Genomic DNA, 15,206 nt, shown 5'->3' on the forward strand with positions numbered 1-15,206 from the left:
AAGCTTTTATTTCAGTGGACTGTGGTTGAAATTTGTTGCTGTTTATCATATTTTTTTCCCGTTTTTTGTTATGTACATAAATCAGACTGTTAGTTTTTTCGTTTAAATTGTGTTACGTTTGTTATATCGTTTTTTTATAGATTGCTATGCGGTATGGTTTTTTCATTGTTGAAGGCCGTACGGTGATCTTCCTTTTTCATATAACTTGTAAAAATTAAATTAACAAAAATACCGAAACAACTGTCATATTCCTGACTTGGTACAGGGATTTCCTTATATAACAAAATGGTAGATTAAACCTATAAACAACTTATATTGTAGCTCTAGTTATGACACGTATTACGTAAAGGTCTGTCTTACAGGATGAACAAAGGATTTGTTAGGTTTACTTCAAAGGTCCTGATGACTTTTATTTTTTTTCATTTCTTCGTAGTTTGGGTGTTTGTTGTACAAATAAAACCAACAGCAGCGTTTAAGCGTTGTCTTCTGGTGGGCTTGGTGATTAATATTCCATATGAAACAAAACCAATCCATAGGTCCGTCCTATTAAATAGATGGACAAGTATTTTTATTGTTATGGATACAAACATTTCAGCTTCATTGCGAATATTAGATCACTTGCACCTATGTCAAAATATAGGTCCACGCGAACAGTCATTTTAGCACAGTCGCTACATTTGGTGTTATTTGTTTAACAAACACCTTAACTATGAAGCATACTTTCCATTTTGCATCTAATGTTTACAGTTTCTGTTAACGAGACACATGTTTATTTACTTTTGACTTTAATTATTTATCCCTTGTAATTTTTTATTAACTGTGTATTTGCATTCAGGTGTCACAGGTCAAATTTATTCGTTCATTGTGTGTTAATTTACGTTTTTTGATTGAGTTAAGCCTTCCAATTGATATTTCATAGTGTGTTTTTCTATGTTGTGATGTTATACTATTGTTTCAGAAAAGGGAGAAGGTTTGGTACCATTTAAACGTTTAATCCCGCTGCAAAAGTTTATGTAGTTCATACGTGTTTCTCATTTCTCGTTTTTATATAGATTAGACCGTTGGTTTTTCGTTTGAATAGTTTTACACTAGTAATTTTTGGGGGCCCTTTATAGCTTGCTGTTCGGTGTGAGCCAATGCTCCGTGTTGAAGGCCGTACCTTGACCTATAATGGTTTACTTTTATATATTGTAACTTGGATGGAGAGTTGTATCAGTGGCACTCATACCACATCTTCCTATATCTATCTATAGAATATATATATCATGTTTTTAATTTCAGGTAAAAGTACTCTAGATAATGACAATGTTTGAGTTTCATAGTTTTATGGTGAGTATTTTATAAATTTTAAGTAGAAAACGTGGAACACATTAAATGAGTAAGCAGAACTTGTTTAGATGCGCAAGGTTGTAAAGAGATTTGGCGCACGTATAACGCGTGTTCATTTTTTGTTTTAAATGTAAAAGAGCACCATGGGCATTCTGGGACATTTCTAATTGATTTTTAAGAATTTCCAAATTATTGAAATGAACAGCGCGTCTCTCCTTTACGTAACAAACGCAGACTACTATGTTCACCCTCGCTTGAATCATGTTGATCGATCACTTATTACCGTACGTGACCTGTTACCGTCTCTTGGCATTTACGCATGACCCCTTGCTGCGTATATACTACATGCTACTGTAGTGTTTATTTATTTTTTAGTTTAAGACTCGTTTCCCTTATTTACGCTGTATGTTTTAGAATAACACTATGTGTCATTCACATTCGGATTGGCTATTTGGATAATTAGTTAGTTGATATTATCACAACGGTGGTAACTGGTCCCACAACTATCAGGTCAAAATTAGTATACTAGGGAACCGCTTTTGCTAGTAATTGGTGCAAAGTTTAGGTTTATATATTGCTGTTCATCCAATATGGTAACAGAAAACACCCTATCGATATTTTGGATAAGAATATAAGAGCAAGTCTTTGAAGTTCTCAAATGAACTGGTATTCGACCAGTACAAATGTTTTTACTTTTCCTGTGGATCAATCCGTCAATATTCAGTTTGAAAATGACTCGATGTTCCTCCAACAAAACTGACCATAAACGGTTTATCTTCTTTCTTTGCATGCCCTTTTTAATATGTTGCACTCTCAAACATTTAATTTCTACTTCAGGAAACACTTGATATGCTCAATATAATATGCATCATATGTGCTTCACCCAATGAAGTATCAACTCGGGATTTTCGTAAGCGTGTCTAATATTTCATACAAATTCGTGAATTGAATTAAATAAAATATCAAAAATCGTAAAATCATATGCGAAAACACCCTTGATGCAGTATTCCCCGTGCTTCAGGTTTATGCTCCAATAATATACAGTGTGTGTCCGAGCGAGAACTTCTCTATGTTCATTACTCTAGGAATATTTATCTTAAACTCATATTTCACTGTTCATCCCCATTCTTCTATTTAGTCCGACGTCAGGCGCTACCCTGATATACCCTGTCTTTTGTTTTTGTGCTCTGTTTTTGGTGTTAACGTATTTGGTCGGGTACTTGATGACGGATAGCGTTTGACGTCTTTAGCCGAACAGTTTTATCTTTTTACTTGATTCAATTCGTGTGTATTGGTTCATATTCTGGACGCCAATCTTTGCTCCTTTCCATTGGAAATACGGATAATAAAAAAATGAAACTTAGAAATGGAAAAATACTTAATACCAAGCTCGTTTAAAGGGTATCTACACATCTCAATCTTCAAAATCGCTTATCTAAAAGTACTACAATCGCAAACATTTTTAATAATAAAAATCGTTACCCCTCTATCGATAAGTGTCATGCCAAAAAATGACTTACATGTCCTCGTCTTTCCACCAATAATACGGTAAGATACACGTTTAATGGTCGCACAATTTCCTTAAATTTTGAAACTGATATAAATTGAAAAACTAACAGTATTATCTATGTACTTACATGAACAAACCGGGATGCGGTATTCAGAACGTAGGTGAAACCGGACGCTATTTATCTAAACGCTCTTTTATCGTTTTAGAAGACCACATAAATTTAAAAGTATCATTTATCAACACCATAAGAAGCACATTCATCCTATTCAATATTTAACAGTTCAACCTTTAGAAATAGTAAATAAGCAGCCTGGGGAATCTCATTCAAAATTTGTACGATCACGGAAAATAATTGAATTGAATTGGATTAAAAAATTACAGACAGTGTATCCTCTCGGTCTTAATGATAATATCATGGGAATTGGTAATGTATCAAGAACCGATTCTGGTAACACTTTGGATATAGTTTCTAAAACTGTTTGTAAAAACCGTTCCACGGGCGTAGAATAAATCGCAATCAGAGAAAATTTCGTACCAACAATACAAATATTTCGGACCTAATTACTATTTCAAAAAACAACGGCAGACATCATCTGTTAACCAAGCTCTGTTCTTTACCTGTTAATAAATTACATCAAATTTAAGAGAATTGCAACATAATTCAATATTGCAGTCCTAAGTATGAAATCGTCCAAATTATAATTAAGTCTCCCAAACGAAGTTTGGGAAGACTTATTGGTATTGCTCAGTTCTTCTTCTTCTTCTTCTTCTTCTTCTTCTTCTTCTTCTTCTTCTTCCGCCGCTTTTAAATTTGAACTTGTCCGCACCCGTTCTCCAAAACCGCTTGTCAGATTAACTTAGGGTTTCACAATATGCTAGACTAACATGTCTAGTGGTGCAATCGGGGTTTTGTTTGTGCATTGGGGTTTATAAAGGGGTACTTTGAGGGGCAAAAAGAAAGGAGGGTTTTACTATAGAACCCTATGGGATTTTATTTTTTTAAATTTTCAAATGATTATAAATTGAAAACCGTTTGTGATAGACACAATCTTTTTAATTGAAAATGTTCTAAATATAAAGCACATTAAATGAAATACAGGGTTAGTCCCCAGGGGTCACCCTACCCCCTGCCATTTAAGAAAGTTCTAATATCTTTTAAATGGTCGAGATCCCCACCCCTAAACCATATATATTCTGGTTTGTCACGCTAAGATGGTTTGAATGATATACAGGGTTAGTCCCGAGGGGTCATCCCGACCCCCTGCCATTTGAAAAAGTTCTAATATCTTGTAAATGGTCAAGATCCCCACCCCTAAACCATATATATTCTGGTTTGTCATGGAAGATGGTTTGAATGATATACAGGGTTAGTCCCCAGGGGTCACCCCCACCCCCTGCTATTTAAGAAAGTTCTTATATCTTGTAAGTGGTCAAGATCCCCACCCCTTAACCATATATATTCTGGTTTGTCATTCCAAGATGGTATGAATGATATACAGGGTTAGTCCCCAGGGGTCACCCCCACCCCCTGCCATTTGAGAAAGTTCTAATATCTTGTAAATGGTTGAGATCCCCACCCCTAAACCATATATATTCCTGTTCATCATGTCTCGAACATTTGAATGACGTATATGGTCAGTCCCCAGGGGTTCCCCACCCCCAATGTTCTAATGTCTTGTAAATGGTTGAGATCCCCACCCCTTAACCATATATATTCCTGCTCGTCGTGTCTCGAACATTTGAATGATGTATAGGGTCAGTCCCCAAGGGTTCCCCCCACCCCCAATGTTCTAGTATCTTGTAAATGGTCGAGATCCCCACCCCTAAACCATATATATTCTGGTTTGTCATGCCAAGATGATTTGAATGATCTACAGGGTTAGTCCCCAGGCATCACTAATGCATATACTTTACTGGACCAAACCAATTTCCACTGGACTTTGTCCAATGTCAGGCGACACTGGGAATTACGAATTATGGGAGCTTCGTTTGGGAGACTTCGTAACAGCATCCTGTTACAATCATTTCTTGTTGCATATTGTTATTCTAAACTTTTTCTCAAAATTGATCACCCTGAAGATCATGAAAACGTTTCATTGAAATCAAATATGTCAATAAAGGTTTTGATTTTGTAAATATTGCGGGTATTTTTAATGATCATTCCGTCAAAGAACAAATTCCTGGCTATTTTGATAGTACTGAGCTCCCTCTAATTTGTTATGTTTACAAAAAATCTACCCAGACATATGTGTTTAATTATAGCGAAGTGTGTAAAGATGTTAATATCAGTGACAATACACCTACGTCATGAAATTGCCGTAATTCCAAATACATTTATAGCCCCAGTTCCCATGTTATAACAGAAGACCATAATATCGTCCATGACCAAGAGTTGAAATCATTCCTCCGTAAAGGACCTAAATATCGTCCCTCGTCAATTATTAATTGTAATGAGTGTCGTAACATCATCAACGACTCACTCCGTACTTACTGTACGAAATGGATATAACGAGAAAAAGCTGACAAAATTTTTTTTCTAATCCTTAGATTCTTTTTTTAATTCAGTAATGAACATAGTGGATATTCGTATTAAACATTTTAAAGAACATTTTAATCCTAACAACCATACTAACCCTATTTCTCGTACCAAACTTTCCAACTGACTCCATTTTCGGAAAATGACACCTGTAACAAACATAAACTTTTAGCTACCTCTTTACAAGCAGAACCGAATAACATGAAAGTTCCAACTATGTACTGGCTTCCGAAGCTGCACAAAACACCTTACAAATATAGATTTATTTCGTCTGCAAAACATTATTCCACTACTAAACTGTCTATTCTACTTACTAGTACACTTGGTACAATAAAAAACCTGGTTATTAGATGTTCAAATATCAAATGTTGAAAATAGTGGAATTAATTTCTTTTGGAGTGTTAAATATTCGTTGGAAGTACTTGATAAATTACATGCTCATATTGGTGATTTCGAATCTGTTCAAAGTTTTGATTTTTCTACCCTATATACCACTTTGCCTCATAATCTCAATAGGAAAAAATTCACACACCTAAGTAAATAGGCATTTAAAAAGTCAGAATGCGAATATTTATGATCAAACTCTTTTAGGTCATATTTTAGTAACAACAAACATAAGAACTATGTCAATTGGACCTGCTTTGATACGATAACTGCACTTGAATTTTTACTAGACATTTTTGTTCACTATGGCGATTTCGTCAAGTTATCGGAATTCCAATGGGGACTTACTGTGCACCACATAACACTTTTAGATATTTGGATGATATATGGGCTCTCAATAATGACGACTTCAGTATGTACACTAAAGAGATTTATCCTGCTGAACTGACTTTAAATAAAGATAATACTAACAATGAACACTGCCCTACATCATTAACGGGAAGCTTAATACCAAAATTTACGATAATAGAAATGATTTTTCATTTCCTATTGCTTATTATCCATTTTTAGATGGTGACGTTCCCTTGTCACCATCTTATGGTGTTTATATATCTCAACTTGTTATATGTAACAACATATTTGATTTTAAAGAAAAAAATCTCTGCATTACTGAAAAATTATTACACCAGGGTTTTCGATATCACAAACTTGTCAAAACATTTACTAAATTTTATCATCGGTACAAGGACATCATTCGTAAATATAAATCAACGTGCAGACATCTTATACGTTGAGGTATTTCACATCCAATCTTTTATGGTATTTCTATACAAAGCACACAAATGTCGTCATTCACCTCAAAAGCTAACCAAACCTTTAAACAGACTCATTCAGAAGGGATATAGTTACGATACTGTTGTCAGGTCGTTAAATATTGCATTTTTTAGAATTAATATTGATTCACTCATAGGGTCTTTGCATCGGAAATAAACACATTTATTCTAAAACAAGTTGTTGGCATGATACGGGTTATGTTCTTCTCGTATATTTTATGTCGGTATGATACTTAACTCCTAACGGGAGGAATTGTGCTTGATTTTCATATGATGAAGACACAATCTTTCAATCAGTTTAATTGAGGTCTGGATCTGGCATGTCAGTAACTGTTAGTAGTCCTTTGTTAATTGATGTATCATTGTCATTTTGCTTAGTTTTTTCTGTTACCTATTCTAATATCGGACTCGGACTTCTTTTAAACTGAGTTTTCCTGTTCGTATTGCTATGTGTTTGTTTCATCTACATTGGCTAGAGGTATAGGGGAGGGTTGAGATCTCACAAGACACGTTTTTGGGGAAATTAAAAAAGTTCAAATGTGACGTCACTTTTTTTGCCTTTATCTCTTTGGCTAACTCGGCTGTGAATTTTTATGTGCTGGTTTATGTTGTTTTATATATCCGTTTTTATTCTGTAGTTAGTCACCACTTCGGTGTTATCATGTATATATATTATATTACATAGTTCTCCTCTTATATTTGATGTGTTTCCATCAGTTTTAGTTTGTAACCCGGATTTGTTTTTTTTTCCAATCGATTAATGAATTTCGAACAGCGGTATACTACTGTTGCCTTTATATAGTCATTTTTATAAATGTACTGTTTGCAAAATTATGAATTATTCTGAATACTAAGGATTTTCTAATCCCAGACATATAACCTTAGCCGTATTTGGCACAATTTTATGGAACTTTCGGTCCTCAATGCTCTTCAACTTTGTACTTGTTTTGGCTTTCGTACTTATTTGATCTGAGCGTTACTGGTTAGTCTTGTCCGGACGAAACGCGCGTCTTGCGTATTAAATTTTAAACCTGTTACCTTTTGTTAGCTATTATTCGTATGTTTCTTTGTCCTATATGTTCTCCCATTTATTTGTATTGTAGTCCTGTCATGTAATGTTGTCATTTTAATGTTATATTTAACATTGTCATAAAAGCGGGAAGTTTGGCTAGCCACAAAACCAGGTGCAACCCACCATTTTTTTCTTAAAATGTCCTGTACCAAGTCAGAAAAATGGCCATTGTTATATTATAGTTCGTTTCTGTGTGTGTTACATTTTAATGTTGTGTTTCTGTTGTGTCGTAATTCTCCTCTTATATTTGATGTGTTTCCCTGAGTTTAAGTTTGTAACCCGGATTTGTTTTTTTCTCAATCGATTTATGAATTTCGAACAGCGGTATACTACTGTTGCCTTTATTTAACTCCGCCGCATTTATGCGCCTGTCCCGAGTCAGGAGCCTCTGTCCTTTGTTAGTTTTGTAGTATTTTTTTTAAATTTTGGTCCATTTATATGTTTCGGAGTTAAGTGTGACGTCCATTTTCGCTGAACTAGTACACATTTTGTTTAGCGGCCAGCTGAAGCCCGCCTCTGGTTGTGGGATTTTCTCGCTATGTTTAAGACCCTTTGGTGGCAATGGGCTTTTGTTTGTCCTTTGGTCGGTTGTCTCTTTGACACATTCTCATTTTATTATCCACTTTGTCACTGCTTTTGGTTCAGATAAATTCCGAAAAAAACATATGGACTATAAGGCCTAAGATGGGCCTAAAAATGTTTACAGATAAACATACCTTTGTAACGATCAAAACAAATAATAAACCCGAGAACTGTATAGCAAAATGTTTCTGTAATTCGTTAAAAACTTGTAGAACTTTTACATCACATCAGTATGATTTAAAATTGTTTCTTGTAATGAAATTTCAAAAACACGCTTTCAGAAACATTTAATCTTCAAAGACAAAATACAGGTTAAGCAGGTAACAAGCATATCATTACCAAATCTGATTTAACAGATACCAGGTTTATAAATGTGTACGCCATACGTGCGTTTCTTCTACAAAAGACTCAACAGTGACACTCGAATCAAAAACGTTAACAGGCCAAAATCAAGTAAGTAGAGCACTAAAAATAGTACTTACATTACATGTAGAACATACCAAACTTAAATTGGTAAAGGAGAACCAATCGGAAAACGACTAGATGCCAATACACACGAGAGTACCAAAAGCAATAATAATGGAATATAGAAAACAAGACGTTTAACAGAAGAGGGAAATAAGCAAACGCACTACCTCTTGAATAATGATATAAATATTAAAAACGACAATAAAGCAATAAAAAGTGATATAATTTTATCTGAAATTGTTTGTGTATCCTAGTTCCATAAGTTGCATTAAGTGTGAAATGACTGTTGCCGATAGTTAGATTAATTCAGCTAGGTCATAATTGGTAAACGATTGTTAAGTGGATTCTCTGTTGATTAAATACAAAAATATTAAGAACCTAAGGTGCTAACTACCTCAGGAAAATTTACATAGATAGATTGGCTCCTGTTAAACGTTTAAACTCGCTGCATTTGTTTACACCTGTCCTAAGTCAGAAACCTGTTGTTCAGTGTATGTTGTTTATTGATGTAGTTCATAAGTGTTTCTTGTTTCTCATGTTTTATATAGATTAGACCGTTGGTTTTCCTGTTTGAATTGTTTTACACTAGTCATTTTGGGGCCTTTAATAACTTGCGGTTCGGTGTGAGCCAAGGCTCCGTGATGAAGGTCGTACTTTGACTATAATTGTTTACTTTTTACACATTGTAACTTGGATGGAGAGTTGTCTCATTGGCACTCATACCATATCTTTTTATTTCTATTGGCTATTCGTTCTGGTCATAGTGCTCCTCAATTTTTCAAGTATGTATAAACCCTTGGCTTTCACTTTGTAGATCTGAACGTTTGAGATGAAGGTCTATCCAGAAAAGCGCTTTAGACGCACCGAATTAAAAAAAGTGACAGCATTTTCAATAACTGATAGAATTGACCAATTCAAAATATCGTTCGAGAAAGTCAGGGTATGAATCAAAATCTATTTAACTGTTTGCAGTTTCCGTTATTTTCTTTATTGATATTTTATTTGAATAGATAAAAAGTGGGAAATACAATTTTTATACTGAATGCAACGCATCAAATTCGAACCTTATTTTATTACCACTTCCTCCTTTTTCAGTCTCGAAATTAAAATTAGTCGCATAGGCATCAGAAAGCAAAGCACACACATCCAAATGTAATCAAACTGTACATGACAGAAATACAAAAGGAATTGCACAACTGCATCAATTTCGATAATTTACGTTAGAGGGTTAGTTATGGTTGAACTTTGCCATTAAAAGTGAAATTGTCAATTGCCTTAAAAACAAATATAGAATTTATGAACGTTAGGATCTCAAAAGAAAAGTTCGTAAAATTGCCAGTAGTATCTTATTTGTATTTTATAAGAAATCGTCAATAGTTTAACAACGTTTGGTCCGACTACTAGAACAAAAAAGATCTGGTTTTATCAATAGTTAATAAATAGAAAATATGGTCTGCCAAGTGTTGTGCGTCTTCTTGCACATATTATATTGTAGTAAAGTACATCATTTGTACAAGAGAGGCGGAAATTAATGGACAGAATAAATAATCTATGATAATCATATTGTGGTTAAACGAAAAATATTCGAATGGGATCAAATTTAGACTTTGATCTACCAAAATTCACACTAACTCATAAACTTGATAGAGAAAAAAAAACATTCTTTTAAATTTTTCACAATATCATAGGTATCATTAATGCTGCAATCAACCTACTTCCCGATACTTCGCTTTTAATATAATTCGCATAAAATTATCTTGTTTATACAAAGTCATTAAGTTGATAATTTATTTACTCTTTTATATTGTAGATTTGTCTATACGTATCTACGACTCATTCCTATCGTATACAATGTCCAGATATATCACAGAGATCATTAAGGGCATCAGGATATTGCACGAGCAGTTTTAAATCGAACTACACTTGTCTTTATGATACAAATAATTTTTCGTTTTTAGAACAGTGTATCGAGGATCCAGATTATGTTAAACCTGGTAAGACTTCCTTGAATTTAAGAATTTTGCAGATCCCTTTTATACTTTTATAGGGGCATTAGCTGTCAAAATCATGTTCACCGATTTGAGTCAAATTCTCAAATTCGACTTATAACATACTAAAACGAATATCCAAATTATAAAAAAGTCTGAAATAAACAATTGGTTCGATAACATGTATCAGCATTTCGTGTTTATTTTATTTTACAAGCCATCTAATTAAGCTTTGAGGTGACCCCAGAAACTGCCGACGGTCATATATACCCGATATAAAATTAATAAAGATATAATTAGATAGCGAACTTGTGCAATTGGATTTTTCTTAGTCTGTTTGAATTCACATTATTGGTCAAAAAAATATGTTAATCATCATTTTCACCTGTATAAGAATGAGTTTTAGTGGATCAACCACATGGTTTACCCTTGTTTCACTTTCAATGTTGACATTCTTTTCCTTTCGATAGCTCGATACGGCTTATTCATGCGTAACCCATCGCTAGCTAACGGATTAAATTGAAGGTCACATGAATACGGTTTCCATGAGGTCGAATTTTTCACTTGCAAGTGAATAATTCATCAACGATGTTTCGTATCTTATTTTGACAAAATTGAACCAAACTGGCTGCTAAAAGCGAATAATTAATTCAATATTTTACCTCATTATTGAACAAAAAAAAAAAAATATTTTATTATTGTTTATATCTCGTAGCTAATGCCCTTTTAATACGGAAATAATATAGGGTCCCTACATACAGGTATTGAAAAACTCATAATCGCTTACTGGAATTTTAAAATCATTTATCCTGATTGATGATTTAAGAAAAAAAATAAACATTCTGTTGTATAATCCATATAATATTATAAAGGGATATATGTCGCTGGTTATGACAGTTTTTATAAATGTAAATTGCAATTTTACATACAGTAACCCCTTTCACCGAAGACATCAATGGCGAGATATAAACTAATTATAATCTGAAAGACAAATACTAGCTTCACGTCTGATAGAATTTTCGTTTTTAAATAAAATGTTCCTTTTACTCAACTGAATAAATAATCAAAATGTGCAAAGTATTGTAAAATTGTAGTTTGTGCTATCTTATATGCATTTACAATTCAAATGCTAGTTAGTTATGGTGCATTATGATGTTACAGCCTCAAATTACAAACATGAAGCTGTTTTACTGTACTTTATGAAAGATTGAAAGACATCTAAAATGACAATTATGTGAAAAGACAAAAAAGTTGTTGCAAAGTTGGCGTATAATCTGACTCAATAGATGACATGAATGATGAATGAAAAGAGATATGAGAAAAACGATATTGAGGCCAACGACAAATAACTTCGAAGAGGCAAGATGCAAATTTCAACAAAACACAAATGTCGATGCACTATCTAAATACTTTAATTATCCCATGTCTACGAAAGTTGCCAAGAAATAAACAGAAACATAAAACATCAACATTAAAAAAGAGGCGAAAGATACGAAATGGACATTTAAACTCATAAGTCAAAAACAAACTGACAACGCCATGGCAAAAACGAAAAACGACCAAAATACAAACACCAGTATAATAAGGACAAACACAACACAGAAAACTAAATACTGAGCAACACGAACCCAACAAAACAGGACCCCAAATAATGATATGAACAAAAAAATCAAATTAAAAAAAAACAGTGCTACGAAGCGGAGTTAAACAAGTTTCGTAGCGCGAAACCTCTCCCTAACCCGGAAACAGCAACATTTAAACAACAGCAGAACAGAAGAACACACTGTAATATCTGTTGGAAAGATCTTCACTCAAAAAGTACAAATATAAGAGTACTATCAGCTCCTGCAACTAGTTCAAAATGTTTTCTAATCATATTTCCACATGAAATTCATAATATCAGCAAACATTGAGTAGATGTCGAACATACCCGAAATAAACAAGCAAATTAATTCTCAATTATTTTTTAGGTGAAAAATATGTAATAACTGGAAGTCTCCGAAATTTTGATTGTTCGAAAAAACGATATCAGCCTTTCTCGTTATGGTCTAATGTTAGTGGAGAGTGTTTATATCAAAAGTCGCTATGTAAAGAAGACGGTCAAGTGGTCTTTGATAATGGTTCGTCGACTATAGATCGAAAATGTCGTTGCGATTTTACTAAAGGATATAAATTTGTCAAGCGACCAGAACATATTTGTTTTTGTATACCATCAGAAGAAGATTGTTCTTGTAACATCATTAAATGTGATGTTGATAGAATTTTATCATCAGGTATGTTATACAGATATTTGTTACTGATGAATTAGTTTTCATTTCACAATAGAATTTACGTCACATTGTATGAGAAAATATCTCTCTTTTCCTGCAGAATATTGCTATTTTGTAATGTGGCTTGGAAAGTTGAACATGGAATAGTTATCACTCGTCATTTTCATTGTAGGCCTTAATATAAATGACAGAAAAAGTTTAAACTGTTTGATGTACTCTTAACTATTACTAGATTCTAGGTACTGACGTTGTTTATCATCTTAATTATGTGTTGTAGTGTTCTTTTATTTGTCTTTGTAAGTTATTAGTCTGTACTGTTTAGTCCAGTTTTGGTAATATCCTTTCGGCGTGGCTTGGTACTTATACATCCCGCCATTGTGTTATTGTGCTATTGTCAATTTTTGTATTCTTGTCTTTCATTTTTGCTTATGTGCTTTGTCTATATGCCATGTTGTTTTTCTTTGTTGACATATTTGTTTGTTTTCATAGTGATTATGATAATATCACAATATTAACTGCTGAATCCCTATTTTTGAATTTTGTACCTATCATTATATCGGTTTGTTTTGTTCACACAATATTGTCAATATAATGGAATTTTATGCGACTGCCATACAGGTGAAAGGTTTAAGTAGCTCTAAAACCAGGTTTAATCCACTAATTTCTACATACGGAAATGCCTGTACCAAGTCAGGAATATGACAGTTGTTTTCCATTCGTTTGATGAGCTCGAGCTTTTGATTTTTGACAGTTGCTAAGGGAATTTCCGTTTTGAATTTTCATTGAAGTTCTGTATTTTTGTTATTTTACTTTTTTCTTCAGCAAGGCAATGAGGAATATCGATTTCAATTATACATTCCTACTCCTATGTACAATTGCTGTCGTTCGTTGGTTGTTTAAAAGTCCCCATCACTCAGTTAACTGTTTACAGGCATCTGACTCGGGACAGGCACATAAAAAATATGACAGGATCAAACATGTTTGTGTGTTCTCAACCCTCCCCTAAACTGGGTAAGTATCTTATTTGTGGTGAGTTTTGATTTTAATGATTTTGGATGAATAAATAAGATAACAGAGTCATCTTATTTCATGAAATCTTGTTACAATTAGTTTATTGAAAATACAAGCCTCTCAAGGCAGTCGAGGAACGCCGTTGTAATTTTTCGTTGTTGGCATGGAAGATTGTTAGCAGACGATATCTTATTCTTCACATGTTTCTTTGCAGTCTTAGGTTAAGTGGAGGGTTGAGCGCTCACAAACATGTTTAACTCCGCCACATTCTTTATGTACCTGTTCCAAGTCAGGGGCCTGTAGTTCAGTGGTTGTCGTTGGGTCATGTCTGTCATATTTGTTTTCGTAAATTGTTTTGTTATAAACTAGACCGTTAGTTTTCTCAATTGAATTGTCTCATTTTTTTCATGTCGGGGCCTTTTGTAGCCGACTATACGGTTTCGATTTTTCTCATTGTTGAAGGCCTTACGATTGCCTATAATTGCATTAGTAGCAAGATTTCAGTTTGAAACGGTCATTTTTGGTCTGATCAAGTCTTAATCGACTGAATTTACCACAAAAGAAAAACGTTAAGACTTTTTCAGACGTTCAGACGTTGTTCGTATCTATAGTAGTCAGTCAGTTCAGTCATGTCAAGGCAAACACGATATATTGTTCTAGCGTTCGAAGTCCAATAAAACCAAATTATCTCAGAATAGAACCATTTAATTGTAAGGATACTCATTATTCAAATATAGAAAAAGAGGCCTGGGGCATTCAACATTGCAACCCAAATTCAATGAAGAGCCAAGATCTTCATCGACAACAAAAAAAAATATGTAAAGCTTTTCATTTTATGGATCACTTTAAAAAAAATGTGAGATACCGTTGGAAATAAATTTTTTGTGTTCTGATATGTTTAAATTTTACTACAGTTCACTCCCTGCACCTTTCGATGCCTATTATGAAGGGAAACATTCATAATGTATATACAAGGCAATTCTGAATGAATGAAACTACAAAGCGAAAACATTTTCTACTTTCATCAGCTATGAGACGGCTAGCGTTTTAGAAAAGCTTTCTGTATTATTAAGACATGAAAACATATTTGACGATTAAGCAATAACACACCATTAAAGACAACGACCCATCCTAGATCCTAGATTCATAATATAGTTTCACACAGTTGTATGACAATCATGATTAGGTCCAAGATTCACTTGTAATTGTCGCGATGGTCAGAT

The 15,206-nt window shown here is 33.7% G+C and overlaps 1 protein-coding gene across 1 annotated transcript in view; it reads left to right on the forward strand.

Moving 5' to 3' along the window:
• The first annotated feature begins 1,290 nt into the window (after window positions 1–1,290).
• LOC127726237 (ankyrin repeat and KH domain-containing protein mask-like) overlaps window positions 1,291–15,206 on the forward strand; it is a 45,418-nt gene continuing 31,502 nt past the window's right edge. The window contains exons 1-3 of the mRNA XM_052233544.1: window positions 1,291–1,329; window positions 10,525–10,708; window positions 12,673–12,975. Of these exons, the coding sequence (XP_052089504.1) occupies window positions 1,300–1,329; window positions 10,525–10,708; window positions 12,673–12,975 (517 nt within the window). The 5' untranslated portion in view covers window positions 1,291–1,299. The remainder of the gene's footprint in view (window positions 1,330–10,524; window positions 10,709–12,672; window positions 12,976–15,206) is intronic.

The sequence above is a fragment of the Mytilus californianus genome, unplaced genomic scaffold (genome assembly GCF_021869535.1).
Source record: "Mytilus californianus isolate M0D057914Y unplaced genomic scaffold, xbMytCali1.0.p SCAF_17, whole genome shotgun sequence".
Classification (NCBI taxonomy): Eukaryota; Metazoa; Mollusca; class Bivalvia; order Mytilida; family Mytilidae; genus Mytilus; species Mytilus californianus.